This window comes from Podarcis filfolensis, assembly GCF_964270895.1.
Source record: "Podarcis filfolensis genome assembly, chromosome: 10".
NCBI classification, from domain to species: Eukaryota; Metazoa; Chordata; class Lepidosauria; order Squamata; family Lacertidae; genus Podarcis; species Podarcis filfolensis.
Genome location: NC_139612.1, coordinates 7,651,109 through 7,676,598, shown reverse-complemented (window position 1 = coordinate 7,676,598; position 25,490 = coordinate 7,651,109). Strand labels below are relative to the sequence as shown.

Sequence of the window (25,490 nt, the reverse complement as noted above, 5' to 3'; positions counted from 1 at the left end):
ACATTCACTTTGCCAAATCTAGACGATAATAGGAAGATTATTTAAAATGCACACATTTAAAATCAGTACAACTGGAAAGAGCACGGCGAGATTAAAATAGCCATGTCCTTGCATGCACCAACTGTGCTTTTCCCACTGCAGTCTCTGTGGTCCTCAAAAAAGCCTTCAACCAAAAGCCAGGAGACCTCCTACAGCAGTATCTGAAGTAGTGCATTAGGTATTGCAACTGAGAAATCCCTGTGCATCTTCAAAAGTATTTCTATTTTGTTTATCAGTCACTTTTGAGACACTTTTTTCATGAGTAAAGCTAAATCATCATCATCATTTTTAAAATCTGTTTTAGGTGCAGATATTTGGATCCAACTTTGTATTCCAAAACTTTCAGGATGAAGAGTACAGAGATACAGGTGATGGTGTTTACACTGCTTTCTCTAACACAAAGGTGGGCAATCTCAGTTTATCTGGCTTTGCCCAACACCAGCATCATGCGGTTCTGACAAATCACCTCCCCCCAAAGGAATGCAGTCCTCAACAGCAACAAAAGTTGTCCACTCCTGCTCTAATGTGTCAATCTGTCTAATCTTGTTTTAAAGAAGAAGAAGAAGAAGAAGAAGAAGAAGAAGAAGAAGAAGAAGAAGAAGAAGAAGGAGGAGGAGGAGGAGGAGGAGGAGGAGGAAATATGTATTCAATTACTCAAATCATTTTAGCTCTGAATCCACTGTTAGAGAAATATGTCACCCCTCGAAGCTTGCAGTGAGTCCAAATATTAATTTGTCAAGGAAGTAAAATATTCTTAAGGTTTCTGAGGACCACAGAGTACAGTTTCCATACATGAATACAACTTTCAAACAACACGTTGAAAGGTGTTAAAATACTTCTGTGTTCATAATATTGTAAATAAAGGGATTCTTCTAATATCACCAGGTATCATAGCAATAGGCACAGGTTAAGTTCTAATATGCTGATTGAACTTAATGCAGCTAATGAAATTTGGCTTTATGGTATAAGAAAATACGTATTACAGAGTATGCATGCTTGCCAACAGAAACTGCAGTATTCTCTTTACTACATAAAATAAAGCAAATACAAAAATAAAATAACTTTGCATTACCTAAACACTTGACTGTACCGAGTGCGAATGCTGAGGCAGCTCGAGGTTTGTTAGTTACAAGAGCAAGTTCCCCAAAATACTGTCCTCTAGTGTACCGGGCAATCTCCACTGCTTCATTTTCATCTACCTCCTGCTTACCCTAAAAGGTATAGAAGCAAAAGGTACAGAAGTCAGACATTCATTAAACAATGGGTTACAGCCCATATAATATTCAATACATTGTGATAAATGAAATATGCCATTAAAGTTGCACAAATGTTCTTTTTACCATGTAAAGCAGCAGAAAACTTTTCAAGTTTTTTCAGTTACATTAATACAATATGTACCTTTCTTTTCATTGTGATTTTCACTTCTCCAGATTCAACAATAAAGAAACAGTCAGCCATGTCTCCCTGTTTTTTTTAAAAAAGAAACACCGTAAGAAAAACATGAATGTAGTTATTTAGTAGTTCTATTGCTTTAAAAAAAGAAAAAGCATACGAACAATGTAAAACCAAAAACATTTATCAGTGTGACAGTGTGAAATTATCCTTTCCTTTTCTCATAAACAACTGAGCAGCTTCCACATCCTTATAATCAAAACAAGCCTAATTAATGCTGGGTCTGTTCCCATGCGTTTTGAATGCATAATGTGTAATTCAGCTGTTATTTCCTTCAGTCAATCCTCAAATATCAATTTGGGGTAAAGTAGGAAACAGAGGCAGAACAGCCAGGGCCTGGAAGGGTGGGGAAGCGGATACAGCAGCTTGCCAGAGTTTCATCTGCCTGCAACTAATCCGGAAGAGTCCTCTTCACAGTGTTCTCTTTGAGAATTGGTGGAAATAAACCATGCACAAACAATGAGATTCTCCCAGGTGAAACAAAAAATTAAACAGGCACCGAATGGGGAAAAAAGCAGTGCCTTCTCTACGTGTTCCTTCGCTAACCATTCTCAAGGACTATGCCAAGAAAAATTATAAGTTTACTTTGTCCATCCTGCTCAGAACAACAGAGAGACTACTTTTCCAAGAGCAACAGTGATCATGACGCAGAGGAGCTGTTGCAGCTAGCCTGGCTAAGAAATTAGGCTCACAGTTTGATGTCCTGGTTCGTTAACCAAGCACAGTTAGAACAAACCGCAGTTCCTTGAGTCCATGGTTCATACTTCAAAAGGGGCGCGGGTGGCGCTGTGGTCTAAAACCACTGAGCCTCTTGGGCTTGCCAATCAGAAGGTCGGCGGTTCGAATCCCCGCAATAGAGTGAGCTCCCATTGCTCTGTCCCAGCTCCTGCCAACTTAGCATTTTGAAAGCACGCCAGTGCGAGTACATAAATAGGTACTGCTGTGGCAAGAAGGTAAACAGTATTTCCGTGCGCTCTGGTTTCCGTCACGGTGTTCTGTTGTGTCAGAAACGGTTTAGTCATGCTGGCCACATGATCCAGAAAGCTGTCTGTGGACAAACACTGGCTCTCTCGGCCTGAAAGCGAGATGAGCGCCGCACCCCATAGATGCCTTTGACTGGACTTAACCATCCAGGGGTCCTTTACCTTTACCTTACCTACTTCAAAAGAAAGCTAATTAGAGTATGCCTCTGAATAATACTTGCTGGGTATCATAAGTGATTACAGTGGTACCTCGGGTTACAAACACCTCAGGTTACAAATACTTCAGGCTACAAACTCCACTGACTCGGAAGTAGCACCTCAGGCTAAGAACTTTGCCCAAGGATGAGAACAGAAATTGCCCAGCAGTGGCGGCACAGCAGCAGCGGGAGGCCCTATTAGCTAAAGTGGTACCTCAGGTTAAGAACGGGTTTAGGTTAAGAACGGACCTCCAGAACTAGTTTGTAACCAGAGGTACCACTGTACTTTTGTGCTCATGCCCTGCTTGGTGGCTTTCCATAGGCAATCTGGCAGGTCGCAGTGGAAGAAGATGGAATGCTGAACCAATAGCGCTCTTCTTATTTTCTTAGGCCCATGGTTTAGGCAGGATCATTCCCCGTAATGCTAAATCCTGGCTTAGCATTGTATCTGAACTTGGCCAGTACGGTATAGAGATAGAATAAAGCAAAATGTTTTTCAAAAAAAATAAATCACTCTGCTGAACAGCTTTTTGTGGCATAATTCACCCAAAGAGAAGAAGAGCCTGCTAAAAGCCTGTGCATGAAGTCAAATGAAACAGGAAGTGGATGGGGCAGTGGTCACCAACCTTTGGGGGCCCATTTGGAATTTTTAGGAGTGTTTCATGGGCATCACCCCCTCTGGTTGCTTCTCTCTCCCTTCTGTGGGTCACCCTCCCCTAACAAAAAGAGAAATGCACACATGCATGGATGCATGAACACTCTTTGCTTTTCCACAGGGTCAGGGATGGGAAGGGGCCTTATGAAGTAGTCCAGTAGGCTAGAAAGTCCATGGAGAAGCAAAGTAGGAGGTCTATGTAAACTGATGCTGAAGTAATTACACTGCTGCTTTGTACAGGCAATTTCACCTGGAGGAAAATAATTTAAAAGGCTATCATGTATGTTTCAAAAATAAAACAAAAGCAGCTAAACCATAGGTGGTTTATCACATGGCTTCATACAATAAGATAAAGAGACACCTTTGACTGCATAATTTATGTACTTGTTTAATTATTGGTATTCAAATTATCTTTTGAATTCATTTCCCAGAACTCTGGTGTTCATTGTAATTGCCTTTTAGATTACACCGCTATTTCTTGTATGTCAGATAATTCAGTACTTCAACGTTTGAGGCTGTCCAATATGCTTTTATGTGTGATCTGCTTGCAGATAAAGTCATTATACTTACTGAATAACTAGCCAAACAGAACACAAAGGCATACCTGAGCAATGATTTGTTCTCCGTCTTTGTATATTTTGGTGCCGATCACATCCACCACTTTCAACCGTTCCGAAAGCTTTAACCAAAAAAAGGAAGACAAATTTTGCTAACATATACATGCATAACCTCCAGCACTGCACAGGTAAATATGGAGATATGTGTGCTTCTCTTTTCCACTGCCTGAGGATACCTCACGAGGATCTCATGTCAATGATGTACGTTATGTTTCGATAGCAGATTAGTTTCTGCACACAGTCACACACCTGTCTCTGCCCTCCAACCAGGCAAGCAAAAGATGTTATCAAAGTTCAATGACATATTCCAGCCAGGCAAGAACATTTGTGGCCTGGGAAGAGTTCAGAGGGCCAGATCAAACGGCCTGGGGAACGAACATTTGGCACCCAGGCTTGAAGTTTGCTACCCATGGCTTATAGACATGGAGAATTAGGGCAATGGACTGAAACCTGAAGAAAAGCAACTGTGACTAACATGTATATATATATATATATGCAACCAAAACATTTAAAGAGGCACACCAAATGAAAAAAATAGGGATGGAGACTTGCAATGGACAAGATACCTGGAAACAGAATCCATACATGATAAGTAATGACCATTGGAGTACAAAAACATACCACATAGTAAAACAGTTTTTCTTTATAGAAAATCTATTAAAGGCATGCACAGCGTTTGTTTAAAAAAAAATCCCCATTATTATTCCAGATGTTGAATTAATTACACCAAAATGTATTTGCAAAAAAAACCTACACCCCACCTTTTCTGAAGTGAAAGGGAAGGAAAATAACTGTGTTAGAGTAAATGAAACACTACTAATAACATAACTTACTTCTAAAGACTTAAGGAAGGGCAACGACTCAATAAAATTTTCATACATTCTTCTCTTTTTGGCATTGTTTTTTACAATAATTCTTCGAAATGTGACTCTGTCCTTTAAAAAAAGAAAAGAAAACTGTATTAAAGTTCAAAGTTAAAATGGCAGGTTAAAAACGATTATTTGTATGATTATTTAAACACAGCAGCTAAGCAAACATTTGTGTATACTTAAGTTGATTTTGGACCACGCACACACACACACACACATTTTTAAAACCCACTGATAGGACAAGTCTGAAGGAATTAAACTTACCAAACCCCACACAGCACCAGGAGAGGTAGCAATGATTGTAGCCGCTCTGGGTGTATTGTACATTAAAGCCAGCTCACCAAAGCTCCCACGGTTGTCATACGTGCCAACACACCTTCCAACACCTTCACATTTCACATAGATATCGTACGTCCCTCTATAAGATATACATAAAGTGAACACAGATTGCATGTGCAATGCTGGAAAGATTAAAAGTAAAAGAAATGCTGATACTGCTTACATCAAAAATACATTCTTCATTATCAGAATTAAGGGGTGGGGTGGGGCCCCAAAATTTAACACTTACCTCTGCAGCATTCATTCCCCCCCCCCCCCTACTGTACAATGCGGAACCACAGCAGAGATGATGAAACCCATGAGATGCACAGTGTTACCAGTAGAGCAAGGATTTGAATCCGGTCTCCTAGCTCTATCTCTCTGTTATTTACTAAAGCACACAGGCTTAAACTGCTTCTTAATCTCAACCGAGCTCACACCAACAAAAAGTAAACTTCTAATGGGCCTATAAAGCATAAATTCAACCCTACCATCCAGATACTTTTCTTATTTTTTTAGGTGGAGCATAGTCTCATTTGGCAATAAGCCACTTTACATATTTAACTACCTGGCCTTGCTATCGGATCTACATTCAATAGGAACCCCAAGCCCATCCTGGCTCCGTGTCTGTATGATACATGTATGGATGCAATCTATGGACATAATCACAATTGGCATGGTTAATTTATTGTATTGTGCACACTACATTGCTCATAGAGAACACTTTTTATTCATCCGATTTCTGCCATGCATGGCCATTTATAATACAAACAGCCAAGGCAAATCAGATGTCCTCTGTCAGTGACACAGGTTAGCTGTGGTTGGGAAGTGCATTGTGAGAGGAGCACGAGTGTGTTTGATTTGCACAAAGGAGTGTGTGTGTTGTGTGCAGTGCTGGATTAAGCCCTATGAAGGCAGTTGAAATCTCGGGGGGGGGTGTCCTCGTGCACTCTCTCTAGTGGGATAACACTGAATTAAGAAAGCTTGATTGCAATTTTCTTTCCAGATCAAATCAATATTATTTTGATCCATTGTCGCGGGACCCCTAAAAGGCATGGGGTCTGTAGGCCGGTGCCTTCTCTGCTTATTTGGTAACTCAGCACTGGTTGTGTGTGGGGGGGGAGGGGTTGTTTGCTGTATATTGGGTGCCTTGGAAGTATATTGGGTGCCACTCAAGAAGATGCTGCAACTATTGCTCTGGCAGGGGCAAAGGGAAATATAGCCAAATAAAGGGAGCAACCCACCATACGCAGTGCAGGTATGGATACTTGTATAATATTCCCCTTATTAGATAATTAGGGGCATCACATTGACACCATAAAACACTTCTGCTAGTATGATCCCAGGTGCCTTTTCCAGGTTTTGCTTTTAGCATTGAGACCGAAGAGACCACTTAACCCCATAGATTCCTGCTCAAGGCACCGCTGACAGTACTATATGCCCCAGAGCTGTGTTTAGTTTTCAACAGAAACCAGGCTTGTAGTGTTGCAGCTCCAGCACCCTGGAATCAATTACCAGCTGAAATTAGACAGGCCCCCTGTAGAAATGCCTTTATTGGTTTTAAGAGTTTGTAAGGAAGGCTTTGTTGCTTTTGGAAATACTTATCTCATTTTTATATTGTAAACCACTTAGATGGCTTAGTGCCATGAAGCGGTTTATAAACTGGGAAAATAAAAAGTGTAAATAAAATATTGCAGATTTTCTCCAAATAATGTTGGGACTCTCAGGCCCTCCACACAACTGCACTGTACATAAAATAAAATAAAAACACCTACCGATCAATTACATAGAAGTTGTCACCATCATCACCTTGATCAATGACATGCTCCCCTCCTTCAGTCAACTTTTCAAACATGGCATCTAATACCTGAGACATCTGCTCCTGTTAATCAAGAATATTAATTCATTTATTGCATTTATTGCTCACTTTTCTTTCCAGGAGCTCAGAGCAGTTCCACGATCCCCATGTCTATCCAAGAAGCTAATTTAAAGGCTACTCTCAAATGCAATGACTTAAGACTTAAAAAAAGAAGGGGGGAAACATGACTCATTTTTGTGACCAGTTGTGACATGCATTTGCTTCCCTAAGCCAAGGTTGTGTTTTTAGTTTATTACACTGGCACTTAGGTCTGCTTTAGACATGATGCAGATGAGGAGACAGCCTACCCTCTCTGAAGGAAATTTCTCCTCCTTTCCTCTTCCAGTGTCAGCTGTGATACAGCATTCTCTCTCTAAGCAGATTCTGAAGCTGGCTTACCAAGGGTAAAATTAAACCTGATCAGCACAGTGCAGACATAATAATAATGCAGATGAAGAGAGGCAAAAAGGAAACAGGGTGTGAGCACTCAGCCTGTTCCTGATCTTTTAACTACGATTAAGAAATTGGCAGTACAGTATATTATGTTTGCTTCAGGCTTCAGTATTTTCCTTGACTTTCTAGATGTAAGATTGCGGTCATGTCCACCTGAAAACGAAAACCAAACCGACACCCAGGCCATTTATAGTATAGATAGGGCCTCGCCAACATAATGCACTCAGAGTGTGCTTCTTAAATGATCGTATGTGACAAATTATAACTGAAAATGTAACTTCTAAAAAAACCCTTTAAAATCTACCACGGCCAATTTCACCAGTTAGTTTAAATGTTTGCTTTCTCTTCATAGCTTGGTTTGTATTGAACTCAGATAACACAGCAGCATAAAATCGGCATTTAACCAAAACGCAACACACAGAAAGGGTATCAGCGACATTTCGGTCTGTAACCTGTAACCCTTTCCTAGACTATGGTCAATATCTTCATCATCTTCCTCTTCCACACTCCCCAACAATACTCAGTTCAGGAACACTGTTATGAAGTGCTGTGCTTTATTTAAAAAAAAAAGTGGCATCAATTACAACAAAGGAAAACTTCATGCAGCCCATTGGTAGTTTCTGGTAGCCTCTCAAGGGGACTGAAAGGGCATTGTTTGTTCTTTGCTAGACACATCCTAGGACTCCCACACATACACACCCCAAAAAACCATGCCAATGAAAATAAAGAGGAAAATGCTGGAGAAAACTTGTTCACGTGAAAATTTTCAGCACATTTCAAAGAGGGAGCCCATTTTTCTGTTCAAATTTTAAATTTTAACCAAAAGGAAATTGCCTTTTTTATGCAGTGCAACCAACTTCAGTAGATTCAAAGACCCATTTGGCTATCCATTTTAAGAAAAAGTGGTCTGCAAAACACAAGCAGTTAAGAATAATCAGTTTGTCAATGAAAAGAAAAAAAAGAGAGGCTTAAAAACCACTGCAAAACAACAATGTGAATGGGTTTAAGGTATGCTGAGCCAAGGCTAGGGTCCAAAGCCATAATATAGAAGCTGTGGGAAGATGGAGACACACAGCCAGAGTTTCATCCCCACTGCCAAAAAAGGTGGCAACTTTCAGGCAGGGAAAATTGTTACACCACAGACAGACAGCAAAGCCCTGGGTTGCATGTGTGTCCTATCATGTCACATGTACAAGATAACAAGATGCCAGCACAATACACTTCCGGCAACATCCACTATGAGGGCTTTGTGCACACAAAAAGTATCCCCAAAGATGGATAATCCTGACTTACTTAGACCATTTCTTTACTGCTCCATATGTTCTAACCACTATACAGTCAAACCTCGGTTGTCAAACATAATCCGTTCCGGAAGACTGTTCGGCTTCCGAAATGTTTGATGGCCGAGGCGTGGCTTCCGATTGGTTGCAAGAGCTTCCTGCACTCAAGCAGAAGCCACGTCGGATGTTCAGGTTCCAAAAAACGTTCGAAAACTGGAGCATTTACTTCCGGGTTTTAGGCGTACGGGAGCTGAGGTTTGACTGTACAGCAAATGGAAACAACAACAAATTTTACAAAAACCCACAAAAAGTTGACTACCCCAGCCTTCTCTCTCTTTCTCTCTTTCTCTCTCTCATTCTGTTCTTCACAAACTTATATTGTCTATAACATTAGTGTCTCACATCAAATATAACTGATCTGTAGAAAAGATTTTATTAATGGAAAACTGTGACACCGTATGCACTTTTCTAATTCAAGAAAATACTTTTTAAATTTTTTTTAAAAATCCACAATAAAACCATTCATTACTATTCATTGGATGATGGACTCAAGGGCATCCTGATCAAATTTGCAGATGACACCAAACTGGGAGGGGTGGCTAACACCCCAGAGGACAGGATCACACTTCAAAACGACCTTGACAGATTAGAGAACTGGGCCCAAACAAACAAGATGAATTTTAACAGGGAGAAATGTAAAGTATTGCACTTGGGCAAAAAAAATGAGAGGCACAAATACAAGATGGGTGACACCTGGCTTGAGAGCACTACATGTGAAAAGGATCTAGGAGTCTTGGTTGACCACAAACTTGACATGAGCCAACAGTGTGACGCGGCAGCTAAAAAAGCCAATGCAATTCTGGGCTGCATCAATAGGAGTATAGCATCTAGATCAAGGGAAGTAATAGTGCCACTGTATTCTGCTCTGGTCAGACCTCACCTGGAGTACTGTGTCCAGTTCTGGGCACCACAGTTCAAGAAGGACACTGACAAACTGGAACGTGTCCAGAGGAGGGCAACCAGAATGGTCAAAGGCCTGGAAACGATGCCTTATGAGGAACGGCTAAGGGAGCTGGGCATGTTTAGCCTGGAGAAGAGGAGGTTAAGGGGTGATATGATAGCCATGTTCAAATATATAAAAGGATGTCACATAGAGGAGGGAGAAAGGTTGTTTTCTGCTGCTCCTGAGAAGCGCACACGGAGCAATGGATCCAAACTACAAGAAAGAAGATTCCACCTAAACATTAGGAAGAACTTCCTGACAGTAAGAGCTGTTCGACAGTGGGATTTGCTGCCAAGGAGTGTGGTGGAGTCTCCTTCTTTGGAGGTCTTTAAGCAGAGGCTTGACAACCATATGTCAGGAGTACTCTGATGGTGTTTCCTGCTTCGCAGGGGGTTGGACTCGATGGCCCTTGTGGTCTCTTCCAACTCTATGATTCTATGATTCTATGATTCTACTAAAAAATATACAAAGATAGCTTTTCCTGTTTTTCCAACACACTTTCCCCCTCAGTACATCTCAGCCTCATGGCTCTCACCTAGGACTCTACTAACTGACCCAGACTCACACCCAAGACCTAAACAAACTCGTGGAACGCCTGCAAAATCCCGCAACGAAGACAATTCCTAAAACCTGCTCATATCACCAGAGTCTCTCATTTTAGGCTTGTTTTATGAGCAGGCACCAAGGTCCTGGTACTGTATGACCCAGAACTAAAAGGCATAGCAGCTGTCTCTTGCAATAAGCCATTGAAGACAAAATACGTAATAAATCTGTCTCTCTTAATAAGCACATACTGTATTTAACTATTCAGTAGAATTGTTTAGAATTTGAAATTGAGAAAGCAAAAAGAGCGAGGCTGAGTTAGCTAGCTAATCCAGCTATCTCAACATTCTGGCATACCAGGCAGGGAATTTCGTGTGTGTGTGTGTGTTGAAAATAGTACTTCTGGCTAAGAGCATAAGACGAAGGGATGGGGGCCCTGTTGTATTTTTCACTTGTTTATTCTTGTGTGCTTACTAGCTATTGGCTCCTTGCCAATGACCTGCTCTCAATGTTTTCATTGGGTTTCAACACTACTTGCCTCATGCTAGGGGACATCCCAATTGTAAACATTGTCACTTGGAATTAAATGGCCCCCAGGGAGAGACCCCAAGACCCCATAAAAGCAGAATTGGAAGGTGAAATGTCACTGAGTGCAGCCTTTCCTATCATAACGGTGCAGCGATGGGAAAGGCTATGCTTGGCAGATTTTCACCTTCTATGTGGCCCTTAAAAATACAGGAGCTTTCTCAAGATGTGGTGGACCTTGCCATCTTATGCTCCCCCATTGGCTTTCTGGCCCCCCGTTTCTAAACTCCCTGGTCTTTCCACTCCCCTACTGCCAACACCCCACAGGCCTTTTTGTTTCTAGTCCTTTAGTCACAACATTCCCCCCTCCAACTTTATTAAACCTTATTTATCAGCTTCGCGTTGTATCTTCAAGTTCCTGCCTATTATCCCAATGAATAGCAAAGCCTGCCTTTATTCCACCATCCTAGCTCCTAGTCAGGACCCTGTGCAGATCAGTACCCTTGATTTTCTCTCTCCCTGCCTGCTCCACACACCTTCCTAATTTAAAACAGTCTATCTTCTCTGCTCATCTTTCCTGCACAATTGTGTCTGACTCCATCTATTCTTCCCTCCGGTTCCTGTTTTTAGGTCCACAGCCAACAATGTGCTTTGCTTCTGCCAACACTTACTTAGCTTCCCTGCCTCTTCTCACTGAGCCCCCCTACCCCACCTCAAATCTCCTTCTCTCCCCTATGGTTTCAGTACCAGCCAAACTGACCTTTCGCTTTCTCAAACTGATGGATACGTTCTATAAACATCCTGTGTTTCATTCCCCTGCATTTAAACCTTGTAAATGTTCTAAGACCTTGCATCAGTTCAAGTAATAGATGCCACAGGCTTCGTAATCCCTGCTGCTGCCACAAAATCTCTTCGCACATTTCAGTATAGATGATGCTTTGTTCCCATATTATGCAAATAGACTGCACACTGAAGCAAAATGGTTCTGACTAATCCGTAAGTCACCATTTGCTTGCTTTCTAAGAAAGATCTAATACAAGGGAACACTGTTTACTTGTGCACTTCAGATAAAATTCGACCTCAAAGTGGAGGAAAAGTAATTACAATTCAGGGTTCGGTAATAGAATAGAATAGAAATACTTTATTGTCACTGTACCACTTGTTTACAGTGAGATTAAATGAGCTCCCCTCCCTCCCACAATCTCTCAGTCCTGTGTGCTGTCGTACAACCACCAACCCCAAACATCAGCTGCAATGTTGCTGTCTTCCATTCAGCAGCCTCACAGCCCACGTTTTTATAAAGAATTCAGCTATACAAAAGCTTATTTCAAAATGCTGTGAAATACTACATGGCATGGGGAGGGGTAATATTTAGTACACATACAACACACACACACACACACAGTTTGCAGCCGCAATGTGTGAACAATTCCTTCTTGCTTCAAAAGTATGGTTCTGTAAAACAGAATCAATCTCTCCAAATTTTTATGTGTCATAATGGTGATTTACCTCCAAAGTTGTGTTGTCAGGACAACTTCCACAAAGCGTTACAAAAATCTACCCTGTGCCAAATTTCCACAACAAACGTGGATCTGATGTTGAGACAGAGCCAGTAGCTATACACAAGTCCAACGCTTGCTGAGCATATACAACTCTGGTGGTAATTTGGCACTCAGCCTGCAAGGGAAGAGGTGCAGGTGCACAGGAAAGGGATATTCGCCTTGCTATACAGTATACCCTAGACCAAAAGCAGATGATTCAGGTTTATGGAAGGATTCTGTGACCTACTGCAATAATTTGCAACTATGGGAGACACATCTCCCTGGGAGAAACCAGTCCTTTACTTTTTCCTATACTGCTCCTAAATCTCCCCTGCACACATGGGCATCCATGGTGTGGGGGGCGGAGTGCAAGGGAGCAATGTGCCTCCTGGATAATCCCCAGATTTCTAACTTCCATTTTTTAAAAAGAGTAAGCTTCAGGCATTTTTAGAACCTGAGATACAAGACAAAATGCACAGGCACTTTTTTTTCTGTGAAAAATTAGCCTGTTCCCTGCACCAGTGTTTTGCACACCCATCCACAAAAAAGGTCCTTCAGACACCCCATCCCTGCCCCTCAATCATCTCTGACAGCTGTTACAGTCAGCACAGAGGTGCTTGCCACGAAGAGCTTGGGATCCTGGAGAAGACACAGTATTTAATAGATGTCACAGTCAACCCAATAGTGACACAAATGCTACAAAAACAGAGTGAAATTAATCCATACAGTCGTACCTTGGAAGTTGAATGGAATCCGTTCCAGAAGTCCATTCGACTTCCAAAACGTTCAAAAACCAAATTGCAGCTTCTGATTGGCTGTAGAAAGCTACTGAAGCCAATCAGAAGCTGCGGAAGCCCTGCCAGATGCTCAGCTTCCAAAAGAACGTTCGCAAACTCAAACAATCACTTCACTTCCAGGTTTGCAGCGTTTGAGAGCCAAAGCGTCCAAGTTCAAGGGCGTTCGGGATCCAAGGTACGAATCTACTTGCTATACGCTAGTACCCTTTGTGCACCGATTTTCCACATTACAGAATTGACTCCAATACTCCCTGCAATACATGAATATCAGACTACCAGAAATTGCTTTCTACTGAGTCAATCCATTCACCAACTGGGTCAATAGAGTCTACAATGACTGAAAGTGGCTCTTCAGAGTTTCAGACAGCGTTCCAGCGCTACCTGGAGAAGCCAAGGACTGAACTTGGAACCTTTTTGTTTTCAAAGCTACCTTTGAGCTATGCCCATTCCCAGCTCATAAGCATGATTATTATACCTTTGAGGACTCCACTTTTCTGCTACAATGCACAGATCTTCATCAAGCTAGAAATAGGAAAGCAGGAGCCTTCGACACGCACACAGCCCCTAGCAGAAATGCAGCAGATTGTGTCTAGATAGTTTAAAATAAATGCATACAGTCATACCTCGGGTTACAGACGCTTCGAGTTGTGCGATTTCGGGTTGCACACCGCGCCGAACCCGGAAGTACTGGAATGGGCTACTTCCGGGTTCCGACGCTTGCGCATGCACAGAAGCACCGAATTGCAACCCGCGCATGCGCAAACGCGATGCTGCGGGTTGCAAACGTGCTTCCCGCACGGATCACATTCACAACCCGAGCGTCCACTGTATTAAGTTTGGAGTAGAGCAGCTAGGCAAAAATGCAAAACAGATTAAGTGACATCAATGTTACTCTAAACAACTTTTATAAAATATCAAGTTCATACAAGCAAACACATTCATACTACATGGGCCTTTGGAAACAAAGAATATAACAATTCTAACAGCTTATCTTAAAAGAATGTTGGTATTATTTGTTACAGACAATACTATACCTTCTCTTGATACTGGCACCAACTTTCACAATGATTTGTTGTTAAAGGAACAAAACCCCAGAATCACGCTTCATCTCAGAATTTCCCTGAAAGATGAATCTCTTAAGTGTTTCCGGGATCCGTAAAAGAAATAAAGTCACCACTTACTGGATCTAGGTTCTTAAATAGAAGTATGTCTTTGCAAGCTTCTTGCAGTCTGTTTCTTTGATCATCTGTTTTGGGGTGAATAATCTGGAAGAAATAATTGCAATTTCTATTTCACTTCTCTTAGTCTTAAGTAAAATGATCCTAAAAGAGGCCAAAGGACAATTTAGATGAACACTCCTGGAAAGCAAGATATAAATCATACTACTAAACAAATATTGTCAGGGAAATAACTGAGACTTTCAGAATTTTAAATCAATCTCAAATTAAAAAGACACAGCACAGGAATGATGAAAGGAAACTTTAGTCTTTGATTCCTATCAAAGGGAAATTACAATAAAGATGACAGTGAAAGAAAAGGGTTTTTTAATTTATATTTTAACACATTTTTCAAAAACTTATGTGATACAACTTCTATTAAGGAGTGTGTTTGCATATTTCCTGAATTTGTCTTCCAATAATAATACAAACATACATTTAGTCTACAAAGTCAACATACCCTTGATTCAGTTTCATCCTCTTCGTCATCAGGATTATAAGCTTCTGCGCACACTACAAAATCAATGAAAATATGAACTGAGTTTCAAACCAAATGCTCTCAGGATTCTATTTTGAGACCAACATTCAATGGTGAACATTTAGAATCGTGTTATTTTGTTGTAGCTTGTTGTTTATCGTCTTGCATTTTTCGAGAGAAAAGCACTTGAAATGAAGAAATCAAAACAAGTATATTTAAAAAGAAAGAGAGACTTTATGCAAATATATGATTCCCTTTGTATATTTCTTTCATTGGGCGAAAAGAAGCCAGCTCCTTCAATCTTTCGTATGGAATATCTTCTAGATTCTTCCAATAAATTTTGACCAGGCTCAAACAAACACAGGCCTCAAAGTGAGCACCTTGGTAGTACGCCAATCCCATTACCCAACACTCTTGTCTCATGCAAGCTGAGATGCAGGCAAAAGGGCTCATTAACCCTCTTTTTTCCCCAGTGCAAAGAACAAGTTTCGACTGTATTTCTTGAGACAACTCACTGCCATTTCCCTATGATTTGGCTTGTGCATGGCAACAAGAGGCAAAGAGGTATAAAATAGGTGCTCCACCGAAGCTACATTTGCGTGCCTGTTACTGCTGCTGCCATCATGTGAATGAAGCAGTATGAAGATGGATGCCACACAAAAAAATGCAAAATGCAAATGCTCAGAAATACTTGGTTCTTGATTATTATATTGCGCAAGTGCCGGAGTTCTGTCCCAGCAATGGAAGAAAATCCACTGCTAAGCACCAACATTTCCAGGATTGAACCATGACACACACAACAGATGCCCCCGAGAGTCCTGGCTGGAATGGGTTTGCTCCACCTACTAATGGACAAATCCCTTCTATCAAACTAGTGCGGCCATCCTGGGCACATCCAGGAATTTGCCTATATCCGTCTGTCATATGTTAGAAAGCACACAGCACCATATTCAAAAATTGTGATTTTATTTTAATTTCCTAAGTGTAGAAGTCTGAATACCAGCCATGTCTACATAAGCATCTTCTCTCCTACTTCCTATTTCACATTCCGTAACACAAGAGATTCCATCACAAAATGTCTGCATAGCATTTTGTCACTAAATACATGTTGCAAGAGGCACCATCTTAAAACAGGCATTCCCTCCTGTGTATGGTTATCCATGGGTTTTTCTCAGCACACCTTAGGCACACCTTTTTAAACAAAATACTTTTAATTGGAACAATCAGCCAACTAAACGTTGCAGTCCAAGGTTTCAAGCCACCACAGTTCATTCCTCACCAATTATTTGTTTATCAAACTGGCAGTATCGCCATTTTTGAAGCTGTACCAAGGTTTGCGCTCTTCTGTAAGCCATGTTTGCACACTTAGCCAGAAGCGTAGTTGTTTGCTTACAATATCTCACATCTGGTATCTGGCTGCATATATATCGTAACATAAAAGTTCAGCCAATACTTCTTCCACGCAGAAGGTATTTCTTTGTCAATCTGCATAGTGTTGCGTTAGGACTACCTTGCATTAGAAATGCTAAATTTCTTCTTATTCAAATCCTTGAGCATATCCAGGACTATATACTTTATGTGAAGGAAGTCATAAAAGTTATTTTATGTTCAACAGTAGCTCCTGATATAAATTAAACAAGGGAGAGCAAATGCTCTAAAACAGTGGTTTTCAACCAGTGTGACTTAGCACCCTGAGGTGCCTTGAATGATAGTCTGGGATGCTGCGGGCAACACTGGCATCTGTCCCTCTTTCCTTCATCCTCTGATGCCCTCTTGCATTTCTGCCACCCAGGTGTGCAGGTAAATAATAGAAACAGTCACAGTATACATGGAACAACTGCATGGAAAAAATATTCAGCAAAAGGATAAAAGCTAATCAGCCTAGTTACATTCCACGATGGAAGGCCTGGGAAAATGGAAACAATCTTTGCCTAACTCCAAAAAAAGACAACACAGTTGGGCGCCAGGCAAGCCACTCCATAAACAGCTTGCCTGAAAAGGCCTTCTCTGTCTGGTCATCAGCCACCTAGCTTCAAATAATGTAAACATTTGGGGAAAGTTATAAAAATCCAAAGCTTAAGCAGCTGTACCATTGCACATGCATCTACATACAGTGTCTATTTTGGGGAGAATGGGGCTTTTAGCAGTCATGATTTTGTGCAAGGTGAAATTCAAAAAGAACTGCATCAATCACTGTAGTACAATAGGTCCTGTACCGCAAGAACAAATGGAAATAAGATTACTTTAGAAGCTAATCAAGATGGAAATAGGTGGCTCTAAGGTTACAGAGAAGGTAATGTTATTCATACTGTAAATCATCTTCTTGGTGGAAAGGAAAAATTAAGAGTAATTTCAATGCCCAATAAATAATGCATGAGATCACTTACATAATCAGAAGATGGGGAAATGAACTGAATCAATAAGAATGTCATAATTTCTACAGTATTAAATAAGGATGAGGGGAAATCATAAGTTCCTCATAACAGATCATCCTGGTGATTTTAATAGGTTTCCCACTAAATGCAGAATACCATTCTGCAAATTTCCATGTAAGTGGTCAGTCCTTGGTTTCATTTTGATAGAGCAGATTTTTAAACATGCATAGAGCTGAATCCAGACTGAGGCTGCAATGTTATGAACACCTGAAAGCAGGGGAGCCTGGAAAGGAGGGGGCGCATCCATGCATGTGGCCTCCTGCCAACAGTGTTGCTGCACAAACTGGGAGGTGGAAGGGAGAGGCAGTGGGGAGATCATCATAATGCATGCGCAACCACAGAATCATGCCAACGTTCACCAGCAAGCACAGCAACACCACTCAAGGATGTGTGGCTGGCAACGTCAACCCTGCCCTATGGGGACCCGTTGCAGATGACCACAGTGCCTGGAGAGAGAGTCCGGTCATGCACCCATAACAGTGACCAGGGGAGGAATGATTGCCAAGAGGAGTGCAGAGAAGAAACGCCATAGTGCATCTGCAGCAGCACAACTGGACGCCTTCATCTGCCCCAGCTGCAACGAAACAGGTCTCTCCAGTATTGGTCTCTAGAGCCACAGCGAGCGCTGCAACCTTCCGACAGTTTGACCTCACCCCCAAAGGCACACTCCTCTGAGACAGACGGATGCCAACATCATTTGAAACAAGTTCTTTACCACGGAACCCAACAGAACACCATTTGTCTAACCTACAAAGCACTACACAGATGAATGTTTGACCATTTTATATGAAGCTTGGCCTACTAACAGAGAAAGAAAGATGTTTTCTCACTTGTGGGGCGCCAACGCTGAGGAATCCACAGTTCTGCCCAGTGTTAGAAACTGGGAAAGAAAAGCTAGGAGCCAAATGGCTTCTGGGACTTGGGTTGTGGGCGCCAAAACAGAATGTCTAGTCCCCACTGGGGGGGGAGGGGGTCGACAACACTTTTTATTTATTATTTTTTGATAAGCAAAAATAGTTCACATAAGTGACAACATTTTTAGCAATTTCGTGTTTACAATAAAAATACTGGTACCGTGCTTCAGTTTTCAAAACGCTCAACTCCTTATTGTTAAACTCCTTAACATATTGCCTATCCTTAACATAGACTTCAAGGTGTCAAGTAGCCCTTGAGTGTCGGCCAGGCGCAAAAAAAAAGGCACTCAGACTTTATGAAGTGCTTGCAAATGGAGAATTTTTAGACGCAAAATGTGCCTGGTGCCCTGCTAATTTCCCACCTATTCTGTGAGGTAACAAAATGGTCCCATGTAGTATGTAAGGGGCTGGAAGTGAAGGAGGAAATAATAATAATAATTATTATTATTATTATTATTATTATTATTATTATTATTATTAATTATTTATACCCCGCTCATCTGGCTGGGTTTCCCCAGCCTCTCTGGGTGGCTTCCAACAAAGATTAAAAATACCATATTTTTTGCTCTATAAGACTCACTTTTTCCCTCCTAAAAAGTAAGGGGAAATGTGTGTGCGTCTTATGGAGCGAATGCAGGCTGCGCAGCTATCCCAGAAGCCAGAACAGCAAGAGGGATTGCTGTTTTCACTGCACAGCGATCCCTCTTGCTGTTCTGGCTTCTGAGATTCAGAATATTTTTTTTTCTTGTTTTCCTCCTCCAAAAACTAGGTGCGTCTTGTGGTCTGGTGCGTCTTATAGAGGAAAAAATACGGTACATTAAAACACCAGTCATTAAAAAGTCCCCTAAACAAGGCTGCCTTCTATACCATGACTATATCTGATCAAAGAACCTATGTTTAGTTTTTATTTAATGAGAAAGACCTAGTTTGGGACTATCAGCAACCCACTGTGTAGGGGGGGGTAACATTCCTTTCTGCACCCTTTCCCCTTTATTTTCTCACTGCCCCTTGCAGCGTCCCAAGGCTTGCCTGTAACTCACACTGTCCTAGTTCCAGATGTTATAAACAAGGGTCTAAAAGCTTAAAATAACCATGTTTGAAAGTTGCCAGATTACTATACAATTCCATGTGTTTCGTGTCTCTACTAGTGATCTTGTCAGCTGTCAGGTGTGAAGGAAAAGTTTGTTTGCTGAGCAGTTTTGAGTCGCCAAGCGAATCCTTTCCCTCCAGCTTTTTACTGGCACAGTAGAAAAGAGGCTAGGAAAATGCATGGGGGGGGGGGGAGAGAGAAATACTGTGTTTCTTGAGACCTGATGTGAAGGAAAAGCTTGTTTGCTGAGCAGGTTGAGTCGCCAATTGTTTTTTCCCCTGCCAGCAAACAGTTGACTCGCAAGGGCTCCTGATGGGCCACAGTTCCAAGGGAGGCAGTTGGCAGTTGGGGGGGGGGTCACCATCGTGTATTGTGTGTTTCTTAACTGAACTTGTTCTTTAAAACTTGCGTGGTAATTTTTGTTGTTGTCAGTTAAACTGGCATGTCTAGAGCTTGTGGCAGCAGTGAGCGGAACTAAGCATGACCAGGGGCTTGACTTTTCCAGCCAAAATTTAAGTTACGAAAAAGTCTTAATTTACCTTGTTAATTCACAAAATTTTAGCAGGTACTGGTGCTGCTGCATATTAATTGGTGGCCGTGGTGGGTTTCCAGAGCATGAGGTGGTTTGAACATGTGCCATAACGGCTTCATGCAAGCCTCACAGTTTGTTGGAAAGTGATATAGAGTAGGTATGAACACATGGGCTTGTTATTCTATTCTTCTGTCTCATTTGCAAGGTTAGCCACATCACTAGTTAGCGTCCTATTTGCTTCTTCGAGCGATCCTGTTGTGGCATCTTTTTCAGCAAGTTCTTGCTTATGCCTTGCCATCATTTCTTTAATTTCTAATTCCTTCATGATCTTTTCCTTTTCCAAATCGGAGTACTGTTCTTCAGCAATGGAGCGAGCCAACTGTTCTGAATCGGCTTCCGTTAACGTGATCTCAAGTTGTGCTGCCAAAGAATCTCTTTTGTCCTGGAACTCTGGCATTTTTTATTTTATTTTTTGCACTTCTTTACTGAGTTTTGCCTTTTCTTCACACTCTTCTTTTAGTTCTCAAACTTGAGTTTTATACAGTGTCGAAAAATACCGTTATGCTTCAAGTTGGTCCTTGAACTGTCCATCAGCATCTTGACGTTCCTTTCGAAGTTCATTATTCTGCTTTTCTAAACTGAGTTTGATTTCCAAAGGCTTACTTCGTCATCGCTAAAATTTTGTGAATTAACAAGGTAAATTAAGACTTTTTAATAACTTAAATTTTGGCCGGAAAAGTCAAGCCCCTGGTTGTGCTTAGTTCCACTCACTGCTGCCACAAGCTCTAGACATCCCAGTTTAACTAATAACAACAACAAAAATTACCACACAAGTTTTAAAGAATAAGTTCACTTAAGGACCACACACCACACGCTTAGTGACTCCCCCCCCCCCCCACACACACCAACTGCCTCCCTTGGAACTGTGACCCATCAGGAGCCGTTGAGAGTGAACTGTTTGCTGGCAGGGGAAAAAACAATTGGCGACTCAACCTGCTCAGCAAACAAGCTTTTCCTTCACATCAGGTCTCAAGAAACACAGTATTTCTCTCCCCCCCCCCATGCATTTTCCTAGCCTCTTTTCTACTGTGCCAGTAAAAAGCTGGAGGGAAAGGATTCAGTGTCGCGTGCAAGACAAGAGAGGATTCAGCCAAACACCTGCAGTAAATATGAAATACACCATTTCAGCGGAGACAGCGGATTTCTGGGAAGCAAAGACTCTACGAAAACAATAAAAGAAGCCACATCTTCCAGGACATTCTAACAGGTGAGCAACAAATTTATTCCGTTATGCATTTGCAATGCCAGCTGCAAATATTTGGCAGAGACTCTGCAATTTAAAAACTAGCTGTCCACCTTACTTTTAAGCCCAGTGCAGGCATAACAACGTTGATCTGTTAACTGATCCAGAGCAGGCCGCGGTCTTGCATGCAGCTTCCTCTGCACAAGCCCCTTTCATTTAAAAGAACGAGAATTATACAAAAGCACAGCTGATCTGCTTTCCGACGCTCCCATTCATTTCCACTGGAGATGTTCCCAATCCAATATGCCCACTGGTTATAAATATCTGGTACAATAATTAGGCTTACTTGGATGGAAGCAATTTGAGAGCTGCTACTCCGCCAAGCCCTCATTTATCAGGGGCTGTCTTCTCAGAAGATGGCGAACAATTTCTCTCATACTGCTTGCTTCAAGTGTTTTTTCACACATGCCTATAGCATCTTTAAGCTCATAGAGAAAGAGTTGTATTTCTGTACGAAATAATTTTTACATCATTAAAGAGACCTGCTTACATCACCTCAAAGGGTTCTCCCCAATGCTGAACATTAATTGTTCCACACGAATGCCTTCGGCATATTTTTTGAAAACACCCGAGATGTTAGCAATACTTCAGTTTTAATTGTTCATTACTGTACCATTTTGTTCTCAACTCTCCCTACACCTAGCAATATCAATAATAATCTAGGCACAGTTTATACTAAATGGGGACTATGGAAGGAATGCAACGTAAAATTATGTCGATCGTTCCATCATAGCAAGCATTTTCTTATCTCTACTCTCTTCCCTCCAGATCATCCAATCTGTGGATTCCTCCAAAGCCCATTTTGGGCAACAGAGGGGAAGGGGAAAGGAGAAGTCCCTTCGAACAAGCGGGAGTCCTTGTGCGGGCTTCCGCGGACAAGACTCATCCGTCTAATCCTGCCCTGTTCTGGTCTTGGGAGGTGCTCCACAGCAAGATGAGGCCCAAGACCCTCACTGATCACGGTCATCGACAAGAACCTGTGTTTGGGAACAGGACACAAGTTGCTTAAGGCCCTCCAAAATCACGAACTGAGGAAGTCAGAATGCAGATGACCACAGCGCCATCAAGGAGCACAGCGTGCATCGACATTTCAAGTAGGGGCATTTTCTAAAATCAGCACATTGGTGCTGAGCAACTTAGCAGCTTTGTGAAATGGCTGGACTTTATGTTCAGGGCACTCGTGTTCATCATTAATATATTCTGCAATGACCATACAGTTGCCTTATGCCAAGTCAGATCGCTGGTCCACCCACTGCATAACTGTCTCCTTCAACATTTAAGAACATGGTGCCTTCCAGATGTTTTGGACTGTGACTCACATCAAAGATAAAGGTAAAGGACCCCTGGATGGTTAAGTCCAGTCAAAGGTTTTCTATTGGGAATAGTACCAGGAAGCCTAAAGGAAGAAGACAAGACGTTATATTTATACGCAACAGTAGCCGCAAGGCTATTGATTGCGAAAAATTGGAAAAGTGGTATTATACCGACAAAAATAGAGTGGCTTGCCAAATTCTTGGAGTACTATAATATATCCAAAACAATGGGAGAATTTGGAAGGATCTCAAAAGAGAAGATAGACGGACTGGAAGGTGTTTAAATGATACTTGCAACACCATATCAAAAAACCAGAACTCCTATTAGAATAAACAAGTTCCGTTTCAAATACTGAAATACTAAATAAGATGGATAACAATGTGTAATAGAAAAAGAAGTATGAAATTAGGTTAAAGGTATGTTAAAGAAAGTAATAGAAGTAGAAAGAAATTGTAACTGAGTAGATTGGAAGTCTAACACAAAGGTGGGGTGAGGGGTGGTGGATGGTGATGGGAAAAGGAATTGAGTGTAGTTATGTTTGAACATTTTTAAGGATTGTATGAAATGTATGTTTGTATGCTTGTATATTTGCAATATATGTGTATTAATGATGAATTATCTTAACAATAAAAACTTTTTTTAAAAAAGTCCAGTCAAAGGTGACTATTGGGTTGCGGTGCTCATCTCACTTTCAGGCCAAGGGAGCCCGGAGTTCGTCCACAGACCCACTTTTTTTTGACTCACGTTAGCCCCAGCCAACAAGGCCAGACTTTGCTTGTGGTGAAGGGCAGGATATACAGTGTTAAAAAATCAACCAGTTCCTTTCCCTGGTAGTGCCAAGGGACCGAACCTGGGATGTTCTGCATGCTATGGTCCAGCTTAAGCAATTTGTGTTTACAAGATAAGCTCAGCTGGATAGACTATGGTGCTGATAACATCAAGGTTGCAGATTCAATCCCCAAATGGGACAGCTGCATTGCAGGGGATTGGACTAGATGATCCTCATAGTCCCTTCCAATTCTATGAATTTAGCTTTCTAGTGTCTAACAGGTTAAATAATAAATTTACAGAGAGAAAATTCAAACCCAATGAGCTGTTCCTGCTCATGTGGAGGGTGGGGAGTAAAAAAAATAAAATCCTTTTGGAAACCAACTCTCATACCGTAGGGACCCTAGAGTACCTTAACCTTGGGAATAAACTTTCTGGGAGATGCAGAAGACTTCCTGTCCTTCTGTGTAAATTAAGCAGAAGTTCACAAAATGAAACCGTGGGCATCTGACAGTGACTGGCCACTGTAAGAATGGTTTGCTTAGCTACATGGGCCACAGGCCTGATCTAGAAGGACTCTTCTTACATTAGCCTGGTGTTACGGTTATAAAAATATGAGCAGATGAGGAGGATGAGCAAAAAACTGCAGAAGAAGTGGGTTGAGTGTCAATTGTCATGTAAGCACAAATAAGCCGATTAACTGAACGACATTGAGAAAACATGTAACTACACCAGGAATTGCAAATTTTCACATGGTTGCATAACTATTAGCATCTGAACATTAATTAGAACAAACTAATGCTAAATGTTACATAAGCACACTAATGAGCGATGAAAAAACAGCAAACCATATTCATCAAGTTAGAAATTTTGGCTTCCATTTTGTGTTTGTTTTGCTTTCAAGGCTTTTCCTCGAAAGCTGTTAGCACTCATCCAGTTTAATTAGGTTTTTAGTTTTCCACTAGAAATATAAAAGGGGGAGGGAAGGAGGGAGGGGGGGGGAGAGCCTCCTGCTGTACATAATTTCATTTACACCATTTGACAGTTGAGGGGGAAATTCTAGGTGTTTCAACTTTTCTTCCCTGTTTGTAATGAGGAACAGATAAAAATAAAGCAAATCAGAATACCCTCTTAGCTTCCACTCATGAAACAAACCTTGACAGACCAACAGAACAACCCAACCTGCTCCCCATTATGCTGGGCTGGGGTGTACACAGGCGTTCCTCCACCCAGCTTTCCTGGCTACGTTAGCCTACCACTGGATGCTAGGGGTTCCCTGCTGATGGAATTCCTGCCAGCAAGTGTCTGCAAAATGGCAAGCTCAAGGCCAGAGAAAGGGGTCACTGTCACCATTGCCATGAAGAAGCGTTCCACTACCATGGAACAAGACACTCAAGGGCGGGGTGTCAAGGATCCTGAGCTGGTATCGCTGCTGCCAGGATGGTATCAGGTCCTTAACAGGTAACTGTCTTGATATAAGGTATATGCACAGCTGCTAAAAACAATTTCCTCCACCTGAATCACATCAACTTCAGCTACTCAGAAGTTCGTCAAGAGAATATGACAGAAAAAGCATTGCCTACTTTCTAACCCTCAAACGCTATTTATATCTTCTCCGTTGCAGCTCAGGGACATAAATCTATACAACGTTATATGATTCAATTAATTCCTGCTAACATTAAACTCCATTTGCGTTGCTAACCTAGACGTGCTGACCCTGCTTCCCCAGAGGTCTGTGTTCCTCCCAAATGTCCTATGGCACTGTCCGATTTCAAATTATAACCAGATTACTCAAAATTATTTCCCTTGTTTTAATGTTCAGGATATCTCACAGACTTCCAAACTGACAAACCAATAAATAAATAAATAAATAAATAAATAGGGGGCGTTTGCTCCTACAAAATTTCCAAGTAATTTCATTTCAACAGCAAACACCTCTCTAAAAAGCTACAACAAATGAGGTTTTATCATTTCCTCATCTAACAATTACTGGGGACCCTACACCAAAGAATTCTGAAGGATACACATATACACATATAGCTATTAGTATTAACCATGCAGGGACGCGGGTGGCGCTGTGGGTAAAAGCCTCAGCACCTAGGACTTGCTGATCGAAAGGTCAGCGGTTCGAATCCCCACGGCGGGGTGCGCTCCCGTCGCTCGGTCCCAGCTCCTGCCAACCTAGCAGTTCGAAAGCACCCCCAGGTGCAAGTAGATAAATAGGGACCGCTTACTGGCGGGAAGGTAAACGGCGTTTCCGTGTGCTGCTCTGGTGCCGGTTCGCCAGAGCAGCTTCGTCACGCTGGCCA

The 25,490-nt window shown here is 41.7% G+C and overlaps 1 protein-coding gene and 1 long non-coding RNA gene across 4 annotated transcripts in view; one reads left to right on the top strand and one right to left on the bottom strand.

Annotated features, from left to right (window-relative positions):
• PRKAR2B (protein kinase cAMP-dependent type II regulatory subunit beta) overlaps nucleotides 1-25,490 on the bottom strand; it is a 62,277-nt gene that overhangs the window by 5,035 nt on the left and 31,752 nt on the right. For both annotated transcript variants that reach the window (XR_014539407.1, XM_083575303.1), the window contains exons 3-10: nucleotides 14,808-14,860; nucleotides 14,312-14,395; nucleotides 6,906-7,012; nucleotides 5,077-5,230; nucleotides 4,777-4,878; nucleotides 3,931-4,005; nucleotides 1,438-1,503; nucleotides 1,112-1,250 (exon numbers count right to left, since the gene is read on the bottom strand). Coding sequence is in view for 1 of the 2 variants with exons in the window: in XM_083575303.1 (XP_083431429.1) it covers nucleotides 1,112-1,250; nucleotides 1,438-1,503; nucleotides 3,931-4,005; nucleotides 4,777-4,878; nucleotides 5,077-5,230; nucleotides 6,906-7,012; nucleotides 14,312-14,395; nucleotides 14,808-14,860 (780 nt within the window). In the remaining variant the exon portion in view is untranslated. The remainder of the gene's footprint in view (nucleotides 1-1,111; nucleotides 1,251-1,437; nucleotides 1,504-3,930; nucleotides 4,006-4,776; nucleotides 4,879-5,076; nucleotides 5,231-6,905; nucleotides 7,013-14,311; nucleotides 14,396-14,807; nucleotides 14,861-25,490) is intronic.
• On the top strand, nucleotides 19,215-23,051 carry LOC310744252. 2 transcript variants are annotated; one of them, XR_014539450.1, is made up of 3 exons: nucleotides 19,215-19,377; nucleotides 19,524-21,063; nucleotides 21,868-23,051. It is a non-coding gene; the product is annotated as an uncharacterized lncRNA (long non-coding RNA). The 2 variants fall into 2 exon arrangements; XR_014539451.1 differs by lacking the exon at nucleotides 19,215-19,377 and having other exon boundaries at nucleotides 19,394-21,063.